Genomic DNA, 22,252 nt, shown 5'->3' on the forward strand with positions numbered 1-22,252 from the left:
AAAGAGAGACCACATAGCCCAAGTCAATTCTAAGCAAAATGAACAAAGTGGGACGCATCACACTACTGGACTTCAAACTATACTACAAGGCTACAGTAATCAAAACAGCATGGTACTGGTACCAAAACAGAGATATAGACCAATGGAACAGATCAGAGGCCTCAGAAGCAACAACACATCTACAACCATCTGATCTTTCACAAACCTGACAAAAACGAGCAATGGGGAAAGGAGTCCCTGTTTAATAAATGGTGTTGGGAAAACTGGCTAGCCATGTGCAGAAAGCAGAAGCTGGACCTCTTCCTGAACACCTTACACTAAAATTAACTCCAGATGGATTAAAGACTTAAACATAAGACCTGGCACAATAAAAACCCTAGAAGAAAATCTAGGCAAAACCATTCAGGACATAGGCATAGGCAAGGACTTCATGACCAAAACACCAAAAGCATTGGCAACAAAAGCCAAAATAGACAAATGGGACCTAATCAAACTCCACAGCTTCTGCACAGCAAAAGAAACACTCATTAGTCAATCAGCAACCAACACAATGGGAAAAAATTTTTGCAGTCTACCCATCTGACAAAGGGCTGATATCTAAAATCTACAAAGAACTAAAACAGGTTTACAAGAAAAAAACAAACCCATTCAAAAGTGGGCAAAAGATATGAACAGACACTTTACAAAAGAAGACATACATGAGGCAACAAACATATGAAAAAATGCTCATCATCACTGGTCATTAGAGAAATGCAAATCAAAACTACATTGAGATACCACCTCATGCCAGTTAGAATGGCGATCATCAAAAAATCTGGAGACAACAGATGCTGGAGAGGACGTGGAGAAATAGGAACACTTTTACACTGTTGGTGGGAGTGTAAATTAGTTCAACCATTGTGGAAGACAGTGTGGCGATTCCTCAAGGACCTAGAAATAGAAATTCCATTTGACCCAGCAATCCCATTACTGGGTATGTATCCAAAGGATTATATATTGTCCTACTATAAGGCTACATGCACACGAATGTTCATTGCAGCACTGTTTACAATAGCAAAGAACTGGAACCAACCCAAATGCCCATCCATGATAAACTGGACAGGGAAATTGTGGCATATGTATACCATGAAATATTATGCAACCATCAAAAACGATGAGTTCGTGTCCTTTGTAGGGACATGGATGAAACTGGAGACCATCATTCTCAGCAAACTGACGCAAGAACAGAAAATCAAACACTGCATGTTCTCACTCATAGGTGGGAGTTGAACAATGAGAACACATGGACACAGGGAGGGGAGCATCACACACTGGGGTCTGCCAGGGGGGATATAGGGGAGAGACAGCTGAGGGTGGGAAATGCCTGATATAGGTGATGGGGAGGAAGGCAGCAAATCACACTGCCATGTGTCTACCTCTGCAACAATCTTGCATGTCCTTCACATGTACCCCAAAACCTAAAATGCAATAAAAAAAAAAGAAAAAACAAAAATACTTTAAATTGTAAACAATGTAAAAACACTGAAACATTAAATGTTAAATATCTATTTCTCTTTAAATGTATCTCTTACATAAGCAGTATCTTTGGAGTACATTTTCTTCTAGGTAATCAATACTTCTTATCTTTGTTTAGTACCTTTAAATAATAAATACCAGCATTACTTTTTAAATGGTTTTATTTTATGTGCAAATAATGAACAGATGTTGTACCCATAAATTCTACTTTCCAAAAACAGGAGCTTTTTAAAAGAAAACCACGTACGTTTTAAAAGGCATTGGGATTCCTCTGCTTCTAGATCATTGGTAGATTAGAAAAATAAAGTTTGTCCTCCCAGGAATCACAAGTTGGAACTGAGTATTCTCCAAAGTGGAAATTCTAGAGTGTAATGTCACTGCAGACAAAGATTACTCAGTTCTCATCCCCAACAACCAAAACTACCTATTGGAAGGGTTAAACCAGGTCAAAACAGTCCAGCACAATTAGGCTTCATCAAACAATATCATTATGCTCTTCTGAGATGCAAATAAACCAAAACAGGAAATATTAAAATCAAAATAGTATTTGATACTGTAATACAAATTGTTATTTCCTTGTCGTATCCCCCCTTCTATAACATTAATAAAGGGAATATTTTACTGCAAATAATATTTTATTTTCTACATCGCTAACCATGAATTTTTGCCATTCTTTATTATACAAAGGCTGTCCTGTGCCATTATTCAAATGGAATAAGCATTTTACATCCACAATTCACTTCTATAGTTATAAGCAGAATTTTCATGATTTACGTAAGTACATCTGTCAGTGAAGATTTAACACTGAGATGCAATGTAACATCAGTAACATCTGATGTTTTATAGATGGCAATGTAGAAAAGATATATTTTAATCACTTTTCATTTAAGTAACCTTATATAAAAAATAAACTAATAATTTAGCAGTTCCAAGTTTCCAAAGGGCATTTTCAAACGCACATAAAAGAAATGGTTACAGAGATTTTTAAGAAGCGTCTTCCATATCCACATCCTCTTGCAACTGCTGTACCATTTTCTCTTCCAAATGCTTCCCTTTGCCTTTAACAAAAATAAGTAAAAAATAAAAAAACTTAATTCCATGTGACCTTACATCAACACATCAAAACTTTATAGAGGATCCCGTGTGTTTTAAAGTAATGTTAGCCATTCCTAAGAAATTTAATAATAGCTAGCCATGCGTCAAATAGATATTCTACATACATTTGCTCATTTCACCCTCATAACAATCCCCATTTTAAATATGAGAAAACTTAGGCTCCAAGACAGATTAATTTGCTAAAGGTCACTCAACTACAAAATCATCTAAGTCAAACCACTGGTATGTGAACCTCAGCCATCTGGATCCACAGTCCCTGCTCTTAACACTGTCCTATCTACCCCAAAGAGAATTACCTAAAAATTAGATAACAATGGTTCATTTCTGGTGCTTTTTGGCTATCAATTTGTTATGTATATGTAAAACAAATGCTCCAGAATTTTGTCTATTTTGTTTTAATAAAATTTGGTACAAAAATAATACAAGTAGATTTACACAAATGTACTCAACATGTGGTTACAGAATTTGACCTTTTCTAAGGTTTAGACAAGATTTCCTTCCCTTTAAGTGATCTAGCTGTACTTGGTGTCAGCTAAGTAAAAGAAACAGTAGTCCAAATTTTAGAATCAGAATCATCCGGAATGCTACTGAACAGCAGCCCAGATTCAAAAGAGCCTGGGCCTATGTATTTAAGTTCCCCAAGTTGGTAATTCCTATACCAACCAAAGGTTGAGAACCATTAATATAAAATATTGTTCTTTAATCAAAACAAGTATGAGACAAAAATCATCTACAATATTACTCAAATGATTTTGCTTAACTTGGGGAGATACAGAACATAGAATTCAATGAAGGGAAAAAAGAAACACTGTATCAATAGATTGACTGTAACTGGAAAATACACTGAATAAATTAACTTTTTACAGACCAAATCATACCATAAATTTACTAAGACAATATTTAAAGGAAAAAAATACCCAAAGTAAGTTGGTACCCAAATACACAGACCTCAAAAATCTAGACTTTTTCAGTTTTCTTCTTAAAGCAGAGAACTCCTGCGTAGTGTAATGTAATACTCACCTGCAAGAGGGGCTCGGATAAGATGGATGTTTTGCTTGACTTCTTTGATATCCTGAACTTTCTGTAGCTCTTTATTTTTCTTCAGTCTTTAATAAAACACATTAAAGCCAAAATTTCAGTTACTAACGCTTCTTTAAGAGGCATCAATTCACAATATGGCTTCTAAATTTTGTTACTTAAGTTTGCCACACAGATGGGGAATGGGAACATGACGGCTGCCCTTCTGTTCATTCCCCTTTCTTCTTCCCACAATGCACCCCGTCCAACAGGAACATCAACACCAAGTCAACAAAGAGCCTCTCAGTTCTCTCAAATTATTCCCAAATGGCAAGCGGTGAACTCAACAGGTATAAGTTAATATAAAAGAGATATATACCTTATAGTTATTCCCAAATCTAAGGCAAGGTCACCTATTAAGCCCTCACAAATGTACACTTACTTCCCTAACAACTCAAAATTTTAGTTCATAATTAGCTTAAAATAGGATTCCTATCCTACCACAAAATTTGTTCATTCAATCATTGTATCCCTTTGGACCTAGCCTGGCTCAAAATGGAGGCTCAATATATATTTGCTGAGTAAATGAAGGATGTGACTCATGAAAAGGAGTAGTGCTCTACCACATAAAACAAACTCTAACTGTTAAAGTGCCTAGATCTTTTCTCCTCACATACATAAGTCTCTGTTATATAATTTTTTAAAAACTCTTTGGTAATTACAAGAGCACAAAACACATGCTATTCAACAGAAATGCTAACAAACTAGTTCTCAAACATTTTTCTAAAATGCTTTAACATTTTTAAGCCAGAAAGCTGCTAGCACATGCTTCTTCTCCATGACGTATTCCACAGCAATTAGTTTAAAAGCTAATGATCCTGCTCTGAAAAAAAGGGCTGATTCCAGGCTCGGGAAAAGGAAGCAGAAGATGAGTCTTGAGACATCTTGTTAGCTATAAAACATGAATGCACTCAAAGAATGATGAGAATTGTCAAAATGACATGAGAGTCGGCCAAAGGAAATCCCACAGGCCAAACTTGGGCCACTCAGAACATTAAAATAAATAATGACAATAAAGAATTATAACCCAATGTATACCATAAGAATCCATAAATACACACAGATGTAATACGAACAAAGGAACAAATCTTGAAATTGATAGAAAAGGAAAAGCTCTTTCTTACATGAGAAAGTCAACTACGAAATGTAGAAGAAATGATGGAATTAGAAAAACCACCATTTGGCAACAATCACAATAATAGTAACTGATTCAGACAAGACTCTAAGCAAAGCTAAAACCAATAGGTACAAGTTTGAGAAGTAATAGGCTCTTTAATTGAATCTCTTTGTATCTCCCACAAGATGTGTACTGTTTACAAGGAAAACAAAGTAGTAATCTTTCAGTGGAGAAACCTGACAGACTTCACCTTAATCAAGTGGTCAAAGTTAACATCATCAGCAAGGTGACATCATGTGCTTCCCGATATGATGCATGAGAAGAATACACCATTATTTCTGTGACACCCCGGCAAAATGTACCTAGCCTAAATCTAATGAGGAAGATATCAGACAAACCCAAATTGAAGAACATTCTATACAATAACCTGACCTATATTCTTCAAAACTATCAATGTCATGTAAAACAAAGAAAGATGAGAAACTGTCCAAATTAAAAGAGGCTGAAGAAATACGAAGGACTTTCTGTTGCCATGGATGTAATCAGAATAACTGGTGAGGTCTGAACAAGGTTAGTATTACATCAATGTTAATTTCCTGACTGATAGATAACCACACTGTGTTTAAGAGAATGTTCTTATTTTTAGGTTATATACACTTAAGTATACTTAGAAGGAAAAAGCACTATGTCTTCCATACATTGTGACAAGGATAAAGTAAATGTAAAATGCTAGCAGAATATACAAGAGCCCTTCATATTACTCCTGGAAGTTTTTGTCAAGTCTGGAGTTATGTCAAAATAAAAAGTTAAAAAAAATACTAATGCCTCTAAATATCTACTAGTAATTATTTTCCAAAAGTTACTCCATACAAATATTCATACCTGTTCATTATAAATTTAGCTTGGCGTTTCTGTTTGATCTCTTCAACTCTCTTCATTGCATCAACTACAAAAAAATTCACAAGTTATTAGCAAATGTATGCACATTCAAGCAGTATGATCAACAACTACATTAACAAACACTTCTTTATTATTCTGATTTAGAAATGAATCTACATGAAAAAAAATCCTTACAAAAACAATCCCTACTCAAAAAGCTGAAGAAGGTATATACTCATGGCTATCATCACTGTCAACATTCTCTTTCACAATTATCACTTCTTTAATTTTTATTTGGAAAAAAGTCTCTATTGCTGTTAAACTTTCCTTCACTTTAAACCAATCCAATGTTTTTCAAATGTTTTTTTAAAAAGAGAACTTGGACTGCTGACAACTAATCCCATACATAACTTGTAATTTCCATGAATAAAGAAAGACAGCACCTTTCTGGTTATGAACACTTACAGTGCCTGGGATACAGTCACCACATGACACTGGCAGAATGAACCAAACAATCAATACTAAAATGTTCTCAACCACAAAAAGCCAACTGTTTTGGAAAATGTCTGCAGGAGCGCTAGCTAAAAGGGGGCTGAGTCCAACCACGCTCTAAAGTTACTATCAATACTATCCAATAAAAAACAAACCACATATGAAATTTTAAATTTTTCAGTAGCCATATTTTTTAAAGTAAAAAGGAACAGCTGAAAATTTAATGATATACTTTGCTTAATCCAATTTTCCAAAATATTGTCATTCAACATGTAATCTATATAAAATTATTAGTGAAATACTGTATTTCCGTTTTCATATTGTCTTAAAATTCATCATTCATTTTACATTTATAGCACACCACAATTTAGTCACATTTCAAGTGCTCCATAGCTTAGACACCACAACTTCTAATCTAGCTCCTTAAAGTGTAGTCTGTAGATCTAAGTAAGATATGTATAGAGTACTTTTTTTTGAGACTGAGTCTTTCTCTGTTGCCAGGCTGGAGAACAGTGGCGTGATCTCGGCTCACTACAACCTCCCTGGTTCAAGCAGTTCTCCTGCCTCAGCCTCCCGAGTAGCCGGGATTACAGGGACACGCCACCATGCCCAGCTAATTTTTGTATTTTTAGTAGAGACAGGGTTTCACCATGTTGGCCAGGATGGTCTCGATCTCCTGACCTCATGATCCTCCCGCCTAAGCCTCCCAAAGTGCTGGGATTACAGGCGTGGGCCACCACTCCTGGCCAACAAAGTCTTAAAGCATCTCCCAAAAGTATACTTACGAATTAAAAAGAGTAAAACAGTAACTCTCCAGTGGAAAAACCTGGCAGACACCACCTTAAACTAATGATCAAGGTTAACACTGCTAGTAACAGAACTAATGAACAGCTTGTTGTCTCTTGACAAAACACTGAAAAAACTCAGCATCAAATCTCTGGTGCTCTTGCCAAATGTGCATTATCTAAACCTAATCTTAAGGAAACATCAAACAAAAACCAGTTAAGGAATTTTATACCGAACACTTGGCCCATACATCTTCTTCAAAACTGTCAATATCATGAAATATAAAGACAAACTCAGGCAATGTTCCAGATTAAAAGAGATTAGAGACCTGACATGTACTATTCTTAAACATTTTGCGATAAAGGCTATTACTGGTACAGTAGGAGAAATATGAATAGGTCTAAGATTAGGTAATAATATTCTACCAATGTTAATCTTGATCTTAATAACTGCAGTGTGGTTATGTGAGAGAATGCTCTTATTTCTGGAAATACATATTAAACTAGGGATAAAGAAGTATTATGTATGTTTAAACAGCTCAGAAAAATATCATACACTAGAGAGAAAGAGAGACAAAGAAAAAAAATTAATTCAACAAAACGTTAGCATTCAGGGAATCTGGATGAAGGAGATCAGAGAACTGTACTCCTGCAACTTTTCTGTACTCTGAAATTAGGTCAAAAAAAAAAAAAAAAAAACCTTTTTAAAAAATGTAGTCTGGGACCAGTAACAGTAGCATCATTCGGGAGCTTGTTAGAAATAAAGGATTTCAGGCCCACACAAACCTGCTATATCTGAATCTACATTTTAACCAAAACCCCCAGGACAATCTTTGAGACCTCTAGTATTAAAACAACGCTTCTATAAATAACTGTAATAAAATGTCAACTATAAATCTGGATATGCTACAGCTCAGAATTAGTAATATGCTGGATATATAAATTTTTTGTCTTTCAACAAAAATAAGGACAAGGTCTAGTATTCAGAAGCATTTCCACATTTTAAAGTTATTTAGAAGGGAAATAAACACAAGTGGCAGGAAAATCCTTTCCAAAGAATATTATATCGTTATTTCCAAAAATTCCGGAAGACTGAAACATTTTGAACCTAAGAGGCATCTGACAGCACAATTCACAATTGCAAAGATATGGAACCAACCTAAGTGTCCACCAACCAATGAGTGGGTAAAGAAAATGTGGTTATTTATACACCATGGAATAGTACTCAGCCAAATAAAAAAGAACGAAATAATGTCTTTTGCAAGAACTTGGACGGAGCTTGAGGCCATTCTTCTAAGTGAAGTAACCCAGGAACAAAAAACTTAATACTGTATGTTCTCACTTGTAAGTGGGAGCTAAGCTATGGGCAAACAAAGGCACACAGAGTGATATGATGGTCTATGGGGACTCAGAAAGGGGAGTGGGGCAGGGTAAGAGGTAAAAACTATATATTGGGTACAATGCACACTACTCAGCAGATGGATGCACTAAAATCTCAGATTTCACCACTCTACAATTAATCCATGTAAACAGAAAAAACACTTGTACTCTAAAAGCTATTGAGATTAAAAACAATTTTTTTTAAAAATAAAATACGTAAAAAGTTAAAATAAAAATCAGCACCTTAACAAAGGTTGTTCAATCCATATCCTCACACAATTTGACAACGTGAGTAAGCCATGCATACAAAACTCTTGTCAACAGATTAGTTTATAGACAAAATGATGTTAAAATATGAGAGGTGTGGGGAATCAATGAATCTCCTAGAAGAGTATTTTTCTGGAACCCTACTGACAACTTTTATTGTGTAAAACACTAGGAAACAATCTTAAATTCTAAAGACCCTCATAGTATGTACCCAACACTCATACTGTGCACCTAGCAAATCTTCTCAGAAAAATCTATTTTTAGGATCCCAGTAAAAAGGAAAGCAGAATCAGTGCAGAGGGAAAAAAAGAAAAAAATCAATAGAGCACTGCTTCTTACAGCATTTACAGATTTACTGCAGTTTTTTTTTCCCTTAGCTCATCAGCTATCACCAGGTATAAAGAAGGGGGGCAAGAGAATGAGACTCTGTAATAAAACCCAACAGAAACAATAAAATAGGAGTACTTGGTAAATGCACTTAGAGGGCAGAGGCTGTGTGTGACGCGTTCATCTCTATATGACCCAGGTAGTGCTTAATAAATGTACACTGAATTAAAATAAATTAAGAAATGCAGAGAATATTACCATTACAGCATGTGAAGTCTTACAGAACACAGCAGTATTTCTCTCAAGTAATGTAAATAACACTAAACCAGCATGAAGGACCACAGAACTGATTATTCACGTATCACTAAAATGGGATATGCACCTCAATTTCAACAACAACCTAAATACCTACTAAGTAAAAGTAGTTATAAAATATGTAAAAATGATCTGGAGCTGCTGTCTTCATGTAACAACAACAACAACAAAAACAAAGGTCAAATGAAATAAAACTGAATTTAATCCAGAAATGCTTCAGGACTGTCCAGGTGTGATGGCTCACACCTGTAACCCTAGCACTTTTAGAGGCCGAGGCAGGCAGAATGCCTGAGCTCAGGAGTTCACAACCAACCTGGGCAACATGGTGAAACTCTACTAAAATACAAAAAAAATTAGTATGGCAGCATGTGCCTATAATCCCAGCTCCTCGGGAAGCTGAGGCAGGAGAACTGCTTGAACCCAGGAGGCAGAGGTTGCAGTGAGCTGAGATCAGGCCACTGCTTCCAGCCTGGAGTAAGACTCTGTCTCAAAAAAAAAAAGAAAGAAAAGAAAAAAAAGAAAGAAAGAAATGCTTCAGGACTTTCCTATGTCCTTCATAAGGGTGCCTTTTGAAATTAATTTAAGAATCTTATAAGTTAATCTCTTTAGAAATCCTTCAGTGCCTTTTGAAATTAATTTAATAATCTTTTAAGTTAATCTTTAAAATCCTTGAGTTTGAATCAGTGTTATTTGCTTACCAAATAAACCCAATAAAATCAACTGCTTTTCAGATATTAACTCTTCCTCTAATTATAAAGCAGAAGGAAAAGACCTTATTTTTTAAAAAGGGGGTGGGGGAGACCCAAAGGGCACAATAATTAGGTCTATCTGTAGAAAAGGCAGTTGCAGGCTGGGCAAGGTGGCTCACGCCTGTAATCCCAGCACTTAGGGAGGCCAAGGTGGGCAGATCACAAGATCAGGAGATCAAGACCATCCTGGCTAACACGCTGAAACCCTGTCACTACTAAAAATACAAAAAAATACAGGTGTGGTAGCATGCACCTGTAGTCCCAGCTTCTCAGGAGGCTGAGGCAGGAGAATCGCTTGAACCCGAGAGGTGGAGGTTGCAGTGAGCTGAGATTGCGCCACCGCACTCCAGCCTGGGCGACAGAGCGAGACTCCATCTCTAAAATAAAAATGAAAGAAAAAAAGGAGAAAAAATAAAAAAATTTTTTAAATATATTCTCCACATGGTCCAGCATAAACAAAGCTTTAGAACAAGCTTGTCCAACCCATGGCCTAACATAAATTCGTAAACTTTCTTAAAACATAAAGAGTTCTTTTTTTTTTTTTTTCCTTAGCTCACCAGCTGTCACTAGTGTTAGTGTATTTTATGTGTGCCCCAAGACAATTCTTCTTCCAATGTGGCCCAGGGAAGCCAAAAGATTGGATGCCCCTGCTTTAGAAGGTGTTGAATACTACTACAAAGGTCCACAAATTTTCAATTCTTCCCTGAAGTCTCATGACTAACTGAAATACAGAAAGCGATGCCCTACCCATGATCCATTAGGAGAGTAATAAAGTTTGTGGAATTCTTAGCCTTACAGACTCTGGTTAACAAACCACATCACCCCCACACCCAATACTAGAAAGGGCTACAGGCTGCATAAATGCAGCCAAAGGAAGAAAAGAAGGCAGGGCCAGACTGAGTGCAGTGACTCATGCCTGTAATCCCAGCATTTTGGGAGGCCAAGACAGGTGGATCACTTGAGGTCAGGAGTTTGAGGCCAGCCTGGCCAACATGGCAAAATCCAGCCTCTACTAAAAATACAAAAATTAGCCAGGTGTTATGGCAGGTGCCTGTAATCCCAACTACCTGGGAGGCTGAGACAGGAGAACTGCTTGAACCTAGGAGGCAGAGATTGCAGTGAGCCGAGATCACATCACTGCACTCCAGCCTGGGGGACACAGTAAGACTTTGTCTCTAAAAAAAGCAGGGCCAAGGGTCCCAAATATACACAAACATGGTGGAATCTACAAGCTAGCTCAAGGGATTAACTTTTTCTACATATGGGACGTTTTTCATTAAAGTCTCTGCCTACTTCAGAAAAAAAAAAGACAAGAACTAGGTATTATTGCTTTTAATTTCAGTAGATTGTAATTTCATTTTTTACCTAAGTCAAACACTTAGAAATTATCTCAGAACACTTGTAATGATGACATTAAGTGCTAATACTTTTTAATTTTAAAGAAGCACTGAACTTTATAAGGTATACAGAGTACAAGTTTATATCCTAAACTATGTGGTCTAAACATGTAAAGTGTGTTAGGTTCTACGTGTATTTTAACTGTCCCATGCTCACCCTAAAACAGTATTTTCCATCTCTACTTTTTTCAGCCTTATGCATGTTTTTACATCTCTGTGTGGGCAGTTAAACTAGTATCAATGTTAATAACTACATTATTTTAAAGTGAACACATTGGCCAATTCTAAAAACAAAATTTGATAAATGACTACAACAGAACCATTAAAATAATAAAAGCCAAGAAATGAAAAATGGAAAATTCAATATTTAAACAACAAAATGACACTTAAAGCTATGGTAATATTCCAAAACCAGTCTCTCCTCAAAATTACTGGTATTTCTTTGTGACTTACTAGTTTTATTCCATAGTTCTCGCTGGTATTTGATAGGTTCATTTCTACGCTTTTCAAATTCAAATGAATTATCCTGTAAGAGGGAATAGAGGAGATAAAAATAAGGTTTTTAGAAAGTTAGAAAGGAAACATTTCTTAAAACATTTTCCTTTTCATAAGTGTTCTGGGTGAACATACATCAAGATACACCCCTCAGGGATATCTCAGAGAATACAGGTTTTCAAACTTTTTCTCTTTACACACCTCCACGTACAAGACAGCCTGCTGAAAACATCTCTCTATATACCAGTGATTCTCAAAGGGAGAGGAGGGGACACTAAAACCCTCAAACCTCAGAAGGGCATATAACAATGATCAGGATTACGAACTACAAAATCTTCCCAATTTCCCATTCCCAGATAAGATTCAAAGCCAGAAAACTTTGAATTATGTTGAAACATATGAAACTGCCATTTTTCACGGATCAAAAAAGTCAACATCAAGAATTGCATGTCCTTCCTGTAGGAGATAGAAAAAAGAGAGAGAGAAAAGAAATAATTTCATATGATTCAACCTATAAATATCTATTCATTATAGCAAAAATGTATGACTACTATATAAATAATATCTTCAAATAAATGAGGTGCTACAGTGCAGAATGTAAGTCAGACCCTGCATTTCTTCAGGGCCCCTCCAAGCATTGTTACCATTGCTAGCAGCTGGTATTTTTAGTTAATGATCCTTTTAATCTTAAAACACACAAAACAATTTTGGAAAAGCTACAGGTATATCTTGGTTTTCAAATCTATCTGGCAGGCATATAAAACAGCACTACCTCTGTATTTAGCTATTTCTTTTCTACATACACCTTTATTCAGATCATATAACCTCAGCCACAAGGTAAATGGTAATCAATAAATGGCTGTGACTGGCAGTTTCTTCTCGAGCAGTTGCATATGGGCTGCTATGCTTCTTCTTGCCCAGAATGAAGATTATTTTTGTAATAGTAATCATGATTTGGCCTTGCATCTTGTCAAATAATACTCTTTATATTCATCGGAAAGCTCTGGGATTAAGGAGGCCAGGAAAGGGCTTCATGGAAATTGATTGTAGATACTGCCCTTTAGTAGCAGAAAGGAGTCATAGGTTTGGTGTTTGGTGGGGAAAGGAGGCAATGGACGGAGGCGACAGTTTAAAAAGATCTCCCTCCCTCAAAGGTAGCCTGTACTGCATTTCATCCCCTTCCTTTACAGGGACTGAATGCGAACAGCTTCAAAATATCCTTTTATCAAATCAATATAACAATTTAATGATGGGTGCTCATTCTATTAAATCCTTTTCCCCCTGGACTTCTCTCTAGTCCTCACACCAACACTACTAATTTCTCTGCTCTCAGATACAAAGTCCTGCTGAGGAAATCCAGAAACTGATAAATGAGTCTATTATAAACTTCACCTGAGCTTTGACAGCTGTTCAGAAAACCTTTAATTTATCTCCTAACTGCATCTCAAAATCTTTGAGTAGCAATTCCCAACTTCACCCCGAGCCATTTAAGTAATTTTCCTCCTTGTCTGCAAGAGTTAAAAATAGTGGCTCCACAGAATTACAGCTTTCAGGATCATGTGAGAATAAGATTATTTCCACAGCCAAATACAAATAAAGCAGTTATTAATCATGTTATAGGAAGGCTTGTTATGACTGATTAAATAACATACGCCCTCCAAATACTAAAACTGTGAAACGTGTAAACACTGTGTTGCTGGCTAACTGTACTCACCACTGTAAGCTCTTTACCAGCTGCTTTCCGGAATGCTTTGGTCCACCTAACTTTGCGAGGATTGCGCTTCTTTTTAAAGTTTTTATGACATTTAGATTTACAAAATCTGAACACCTAGAAGAAAAGTTAAAATATGGAGAAGTCAACATTTGAAACTTTCTATCATAAGACGTTACCCTGGCTGGACAGAAACTACTTTTCCTTCTACTTACACTGCCTTTTAGAAATGTGTAAGATATATCAGATTAAATGGAAACAACTATTTTTTAACTATCAAACATCATCCCAACCAAAGGCTAATGGCCCTGAAAATATGATTTAAAATCACTAATCATTATAGAATAACAGTAAAAGTATCTCAACTAAAGGGAATAGTTTTAAGTAAAGTCACTTATTTAAGTCATTTCTTAATTCAGGATAATTTTCAAAATTCACTGTCTCTATACCTCAATGGGGATAAAAGTTTCAAACAACCATTACTGAAATCTCCTTTGAGTCTTTCCCTCTTTCTTTTTGAAAGCAAAATAATTTCAAAAGCAACTAAAACTGGTAATATAACAGACTTGTTTTCTACTTATTCATAGATCTACTAGCAAGATTCTTTACTACTTTAATTCTCTTCACCCCAAAAGACATAATCCTTTAATAATGCTGACAACCTAATGATGCTTCAACATGCTCCTGAAATGGCTTATTAGGACTCATTTCATAAATCTAACGGTATTGTTTTGTTACTCTGTAAAGCCTTACAACGCACTGCAATTTGTATATGCCACTGGAGGAAATGGGGAGAGGAAAAGTAATTATTTGGGATTTGTGGATCTTGGTAAAGAAAATTAAATTGAATTATCAGACCTAGAAGGTATGACAGATAATTAAATAGGTCAAAATAAACAGTAAAAACACTTCAAACTAAATAAGCCTGTGTATGTATCACAAATCATAATACTTTTCACCTTTTATATACACTGCCCTATGGGGAACTTCAAGTAGGTCACTACACACAGTGTAGGACAGTTTTCTTAGAAACTGTTTAAATGGCTTTGTGATATGTTTTAAATTTTTAAAAAAGAAAATTTTTTTAAAAAATTGAACTGTTGCTATTAGTTTAATCTGATCCAGACGCATACCTCCTAGGCAGCCTTCTCCTAAGACACTAAAGTGAAAACATGTCTATATCCTTGAGTTAATGTCAAATAGACTAGAAAAATATAAGCACTACTACAGTCTCCTGGCATAGCCTACTATGAAATCATGAATGAAAAGTAAATATATGAAAATCACTGTGAAATGAATTACCATACTTCATTTAAGTATTTTCAGCCCAAAATACTACTACTTTTTTAAGTAAAAGCCTTCCATATTTAATACCTACTAGATGGCCCCTAGGTAAATTCCTTTTTTTAATATTTATCTAATGGGAGGACTAAACTTGTTCTGGCTCTTCTCAATTCCAAAAAGATCCAATGAGGAATCTACTTGGCTCCTTATCTAACAGGTATTACCTGAAAGGCACAATGAAGGATTTAAAGAGAATTGTAACTACAGGAGGTGCCAAAGGGATTCAATCAGCAAATAAGGAGCATCCAAATGCCTGATGTTGTACTAGTGCTAAAGATACAAGAACAATTAAAACTTGGTACTCTACCTTAAGAAGCTTAGTCTAGCAATGTGATAGTCTCACTTTGTGATCAACTAAGATCCATGATCTGACTAGGATACAAACAATGGGATAAAGCTATAATCAGGCATGATGTAATATGTAAACACACATGAGGAAGTGGTTAAATCTGGTGGGGTAAGAGGTGGATGGCTCACCTGTCAGGCAAAGCTTTACAGGCTCAGTTTCTCTTCTAATTTAGTCCTCTAAATGCTAACATGCTAACAAATGGTCCACCATACCTTGGACTCAAAGTTCTTGAAACCTTTCTTATTCCACTAATTCAACATTTATTAAGCCCTCGTTAAGACTGTATGTACTTTTCCTGTTTGCAAAGTATGTGCAAATATGGAGCATTAGCATTAATACTACCCTTAACCCATTTGTGCCTAAGAAGAGTAAAAGGTGAAGCTTCTATTAAAAACAGTCTTGGCCAGGCGCGGTGGATCATGCCTATAATCCCAGCACCTTGGGAGGCCAAAGCAGGCAGTTCACAAGATCAAGAGATTGAGACCACCATGGTCAACATGGTGAAAGCCATCTCTACTAAAATACAAAATTTAGCTGGGCTGGGTGGCATGTGCCTGTAGTCCCAGCTACTCAGGAGCTGAGACAGGAGAATCACTTGAACCCGGGAGGTAGAGGCTGCAGTGAGCCAAGATTGTGCCACTGCACTCCAGCCTGGTGACAGAGTGAGACTCCATCTCAAAAAAAAAAAAAAAAAGCTCTCAGAAACTGAGAGAATAAAGGTAGAAAGACTAGTTAAAGCCTAGGCAAAACAGCAAGTCCCTGTCTCTACAAAAAAAATAATAATAATGTACCTGTCTCTACAAAAATGTTTTTTTAATGTTGGGCATGGTGGTGTACATCTGTAGTACCAGCTATTCAGGATGCTGAGGAGGGAGGATTGCTTAAACCCTGGAGATTGAGGCTGCAGCGGGCCATGATCACACCACTACAAGCCAGCCTGGACATTAGACAGTGAGACCCTGTCTCAAAAAAAGAAAAAATGACTAAGAGGCTATAAAAGTGGCAAGTGCCTTATCTGAACTAGGGCAGGAAAGGAGAAAGAAGGCAAAGACAGCACTATCTTTGCAGAAGCAGAATAGGTAACACTTGATAACTAGATACAAAAGGTGAAAGATTCAAAGATGACTCCCACGTTTCTAGCAGAACTATCCCGGCACTTAAGAGTGGTATTAATTCATACAGCAAAAAGATTTGAGGTACTAAGGAACTCTCTTTCAGTAGGCCCAGTGGAAAATTCAGATTTGGAGCTCAAGAGATTTAGACTTCGAAATCAAGAACACAGAAAAGATAAGATACTTGTTCTTTGTTAGTGCTTCAGGCCCTCTATCTTTTATTTCCCCCATCAGCTTTCTTCTGGATCCACTGGTCTTCCTTAGGCCAAGCTGACCCCCAACCAGCTCAACACTGTCCCTGCTAGACTTCATCAACTCACTGTGTCCACCAAATCAGTAATACCCAGGTCTTGACAGCTCCCATGATCTGCTGTTGTAATTCCAATATTCAGCTGACAAGCATTCCGGACAGAAATCACAAAATCGTAACTAGATCATCTATAGAACCGTGCTGCCTACTCTGAATTAGACCCAAACCTGGCAATCTTTTGACTCATTTTTATAAACTTCTTATCACGTTCCTGAGAGCAAGTATTCAAAATGTTCTATGTTCTTTTATGTTCCCAAACATAGTTTTCGTCTCTCACTTTCAACTGAATCCCTTGCCCTAATTAATGAGGTCAATATCTTTGATCTACTACAGAGATATAAGGTGATGAAGGCAGACTTCTAATTCTTTAGCATGTCAAATTAACTTTAATATGCAGATTCTTAAACCCTCTTCCCCTCCCGCAAAAATTCCAACTCAATAGATCTGGTGGAAACCAGGAATCTGTAAACGCCCAGTAATTGAGAAGCAAATATAAGAGGTCCAATTCTGAGAAACAATGTGTTTTTCTGAGAGGAATGGGATTCATTCTGATATCACAGGAATTTCATGTACCATTCAAAACGTCTTTCACAACTAGGACTTATTTTTTTTACGTTTATAGGCTTATCATATTTATACTTGTAGCCCAACCCCCAAGACTCTATCATCATTTAGAATCCAGTCACTTCCTCAAACAAATGTATGTGCTTCGTTCTCTCTGCCTTCCACTTACAAGGCCCCCTTCGCTCTTTCTTCTACAAAATTCAGGGTCCAGGATAAATGTCACCTCCATTGTGAGTCTTTCCATACAGGACCCTCCCCAACTCACATGCAGTAACTTCATACATAACTCTACCATTAAGCAATATGGAACACTCCCATCAACCTCTACACTTTAGTACGGACCTCAGTATAATGCCTGGCAGGGCATACATTCAACCAAGTTTGCTGGATTCAAGAACTTGGCCACGTACATAAGTGACCAAACAGTCGTCATAGACATTCAAGATTCCCAGCAGGCGCTTGTTGGGATCGCTGGTGAAGCTCCTTACTGCCAACGCAACCCAAAGGTGGCCTAGTGGCCAGCGTCGCTCGAGACACCGGCAAGGAGAAACTCCTGAAGCGGAGCGTTGAGGCCGGAGCCCCAGTTAAGCCACCCTCCCACGGAAACAGCGGGAAGAACCCGGGCCAAACCCGGCAAACGCAGAAGCACCCGGCACCGAGCCAGCGCGCCCAGGAACAGCGGGAGAGCTGCTGAAGCGCGGGCTGGCCTCGGCCGCCTCGCCCCTCACCTTGCAATCGTTGCGTACGAACATCATACCGTGGCCAGGGTAGATGGGCCCGGAACAGAAATAACACTTCTCGATACGCATGTTGAACCCGCGTGGGTCCCCACTGACCAAACGCCAAGCTTCGAAAGAAGTGACGTAGCACTGTCGCCGGAAGTGACCTTCTTTCTCTTCCCCGACCCGAAAAAAGCTAGCGTCCTTACTTCTCGCGGGGCAGTTAGACGAGATGTGAACACGGTGGCCGCGCAGTCAAAAAGCGCTGCCATTTGGCGCAGGCGCAGAGCTGCAGACTAGCCTTCCCCTTTACCTTGGGAAAATGCGGTTCTGCGCCACTTTCTGAACTCGCTGTCAAGGCGTCTAGTCTTTCCTCTCTATAAGTCGCATTTACACATGTCTTATGTATCTTTGGTTTGTGCTTTGTCCCGAGTGCTCTCGAAAGCACTCTCTTAATTTGTCCACTGCCTGCCCTAGACAGCCCTCGATTCTCGTCCCATGGTGGTTTGCAGGTTTAAGCGGCGAAGAACCTGCAATCCAGCGTTGCTTCAAATATTGCAATGAAAACGGTTGAGTCGCTGAGGCTTCAAGGACTTAACCAACAATTTTTTTGAATATAAAACGGTGTTCTCCGCCTTTCTCCCCCCCCCCCCCCGCCATTTTAATTAATATGCAGTAAACAAACGTGTTCGCAGGAAGCTACCATTCCCTCCCCAGACCTGTATTCTTCCTACCCATGGGCAAAACAGTTCCGTTTATTACCTACCAGGGCTTTTCTGTGCATAGGCAAACATGGATATTTGTGTGTTTGCCTCTAATTCCTCTTCTTTATAACACTAATGAATATGCTATTTACTTTTTCTGCATCTTGCCTCCATTCACAGGAATGTGAGCTCCATGAGAGGCAAGGATTTCAGTTAGTTTTCTTTACAACTACATCCCTAGTATCTGGAATAGTCCCTGGCACATAATAGGCATTTGATACATATTTTATTGTAAAATATTTATTCTTTTTCATAAATATATATATATTCCATTGTATGAAAGTATCATTTTAATTGGTTACTAATCGATGGACAGTCTTATCTTTTGGTATAACAAACATCTTTACTGGTACACTTTTTTCAAGAGAGAGTTTATTTAGAACTGCTGGATCAGAGAAGATGGATATACATATAGAAAGTTTTAAATTTTGGTAGATAATACCAAATTGCCTTCCAAAAGTTTTTACCAATTAAGACTCAGCATCAATAAATAAGATGCCTGTTTCACTACACCCCTGTAAAAAGTGATCTTTGCCATCCTGAGATGAAAATGTATCTTATTATTATTTAAACTTGAATTTAATTACAAGCAAGGTTAAGAATCGTTCACAACGTTTTCCAACCTTTTTCTGTGAATTGCCTCTTCAGGTCCTATACCATTGTCTATTCTGTTGTTGATTTTCAACAGCACTTTACACATTAAAGTTAGTCCTTTGCCGACATGCATTTAGAAATCATTTCTCTATCAATATTGTAAGCTTTGCTCATAGTATTTTTCCATGCAGAAATACGTTGTTTGTATATTCAGATTTATCCAATTTTTTATGATTTTGGATTTGGCACTTTCCTTTAAACTGCACTTCTCCAAAATTGTTTTTCAAAATGTTTTCTCTTATGTTTTATAGTATCAGTTTTTTGCATCTGAATTTTCAACTTGTCTGGAATTTAAGTATAAATGACAGAGGACTCCAGTGTTTATTTTTCCCTCAGTGCTATATGTTAATAAAGCATCCTTTTCCCCACTCACTCAAAATGTCACTTATCTATGGCTCCATTTCTGGACTCTGTTCCATCTTTTTATTTGTTAATGTGCGTGTTCTGAAATACCTAAATTATTGTAATTTTTTAAATAACTGGGTTTACCTCCTCTCCCTTTGTATTAGTTTTCATGTTGCTGATAAGACATGCCAGAGACAGGGTAATTTATACAAGAAAAAGGTTTAATGGACTCACAGTTCCACAAGGCTGGAGAAGCTTCACAATCATGACAGAAGGCAAGGAGGAGCAAGTCACATCTTACATGGGTGGCAGCAGGCAAAGGGAATGAAAGTGGAACCCCCTTTAAAACAATCAGATCTCCTGAGACTTATGCACTATCACAAGAACAGTATAGGGGAAACTGGCACATGATTCTATTATCTCCCAGCAGGTCCCTCCCATGACAGGTAGGAATTATGGGAGTTATAATTCAAGATGAGATTTGGGTGGGGAAGCAGCCAAACCATATCACCCCTCCTTCCTTGTCCTTCTTATTCATTATTTATATAGCTATTCTTTTACATTTACCTTTTCATTTTAACTCTAGAATCAGTTTGTATAGTTATAATCTTCAAATACACACAATTTTCCTTGTATCAGATATTTAATTTTTCTTATCTAGTCATTCAACCAGTAATTCCAAAGTAATGTTAAATAACAAAGGCATGTACCAGAAATTTTAGTAATAAACATCTGTTCGAAACTTTATTGTCAACCAAGAGATTGAAAATTATTTTACTTTTCATTATTCTTCTCTCCTACCCTCCTCAGCAATTATGGAAGAGTCTCACCAGTCTTTGCAACCTTTACACAATTCCTTCCCAACTCTCAGTTTGTTCCTTCTACTTCACCAAGAAATGTTATGCCCATTCCGCCTACATGAACACCCAAGTTTGCCTGTTATCTTTGATGTCAGAGGCCACATCCTTTATGTGTTCTTAATTCCATAACTGAAGGCTTCATCTGAGACTTTGTTCCCTTCAGTCTGTGAACATACTTGGTGCTTCATTTTAGATTGAGTGGGTGTGTAGCCAGCCTTAGAAACTATTTTTTTAATTTCCACCTATATTAATGGAATACAAGATTGAACTGAAATGTTGGAAATATGATTTCATTTATTCTGCTTGGGGCTTATGATTCCTAAAACTGAGAGTATATGTCTTGTATCATTACTGAAAAATTCTCAGCTATTATCTTTTCATACAGTGCCTCTTCCTACAGTTTCTCTAATTTTCTAGAATTTTTACTAAATATAAGTTAGTAAAACTTTTTTTCCCCCTCGATGTCTTTTAACCCCTCCAGGACTTTCTCCTTATCTCTGTCTGCAGAATTATGGGTAATTGCCTGTGACCTGCCTTCTAGAATTTTCTCTTCAACTCTACCAAACCTGTCATTTAACCTCTAACCATTAAGTCTTGAATATCAGTGGCTATATTTTTCATTGTTGAACTTTTTTTTTAAATTCAAACCAGTCTGGTATCTCTAATATTGTCTTCTTTTCTGGATTTTTCAGTTCCTTTAAAGCTTGTGATTACTTTAAACCTTTTAACTTTATGGACTCTGTCTGATAAGCATATTATTTGAGGTTCCTAAATGCCAAAACCTGCTGTTTGTTTGGTCTACTGGCCCTTGCTAATGATTGAAGGATGAAGAAGAAATAGATTGTAATTTTTCATTATAATGTCATCCATAGTTGAGTGTTTTCTGGTCTATGCAAAAATGTTCCATCTGCAAACATTTTTGCTTTGCTTCTACCAAGTAATCCATAACTAATCACTTCTTTAAAATGTTAATTTTTGTTAATATCTTGATTTAACATACCCAGAAAACTTAGGTAGTATACACTTGAATCTCAAACCTATGTTCAAGCAGACCTGTGGTTATAAATTTTCACAAGAGATTAAAGACATAGACCAGGTCCTGGATTTCTGTGTGTTTGAGGACAGAGGGCTTCAGTTTCAGCACCCTATTCTCAACAGACCCAAGGTTTTCTCTACTAACGCTTTGTGGCCATTATAACAAAGCATCCTGATTACTGAAACTGGCAAAACCAAACCAAAAGCAAACCACATTCAGCATCAGGTTGTTGTAAGTTCCCTCTGTTGTCTGTTTTCAAGGGGAAGGAGGTGGTCTTAGGGTGTGGCCCATATATTTTTGAGAAATCATCAGTACATTTTAAAAATATGTTCATCATATTTTATCCAGCATTATCTAAGTATTTTGTAATGGAAGAACTTATTAGTTATATAAATACCTATATTGCCAAAGACAGAAGACCTGGAAATACCACCGTAGAGATTTCCAGTTTATAAAAATACCAAGTGAAACTTTCTTAATAGATTCTTAGCTATCTTACATCAACTTCAAAAGATCAGAATGTATTTCTCAGATTTTTTTTTTTTTTTTAGAGATGGAGTCTTGCTTCATCAC

At 37.0% G+C, this 22,252-nt stretch overlaps 1 protein-coding gene across 1 annotated transcript; it reads right to left on the minus strand.

Annotated features, from left to right (window-relative positions):
- Positions 1–1,658: 1,658 nt before the first annotated feature.
- Positions 1,659–18,172, minus strand: RSL24D1 (ribosomal L24 domain containing 1). Its single transcript, XM_002753458.7, has 6 exons — positions 18,030–18,172; positions 13,626–13,739; positions 11,870–11,942; positions 5,708–5,771; positions 3,652–3,737; positions 1,659–2,573 (listed from the first exon to the last, which is right to left on the minus strand). Exons 1-6 carry the CDS (start codon positions 18,108–18,110, stop codon positions 2,500–2,502), a joined length of 492 nt encoding a protein of 163 aa, XP_002753504.1. The 5' UTR covers positions 18,111–18,172; the 3' UTR covers positions 1,659–2,499.
- Positions 18,173–22,252: the final 4,080 nt, after the last annotated feature.

The sequence above is a fragment of the Callithrix jacchus genome, chromosome 8, assembly GCF_049354715.1.
Source record: "Callithrix jacchus isolate 240 chromosome 8, calJac240_pri, whole genome shotgun sequence".
Taxonomy (NCBI): domain Eukaryota; kingdom Metazoa; phylum Chordata; class Mammalia; order Primates; family Cebidae; genus Callithrix; species Callithrix jacchus.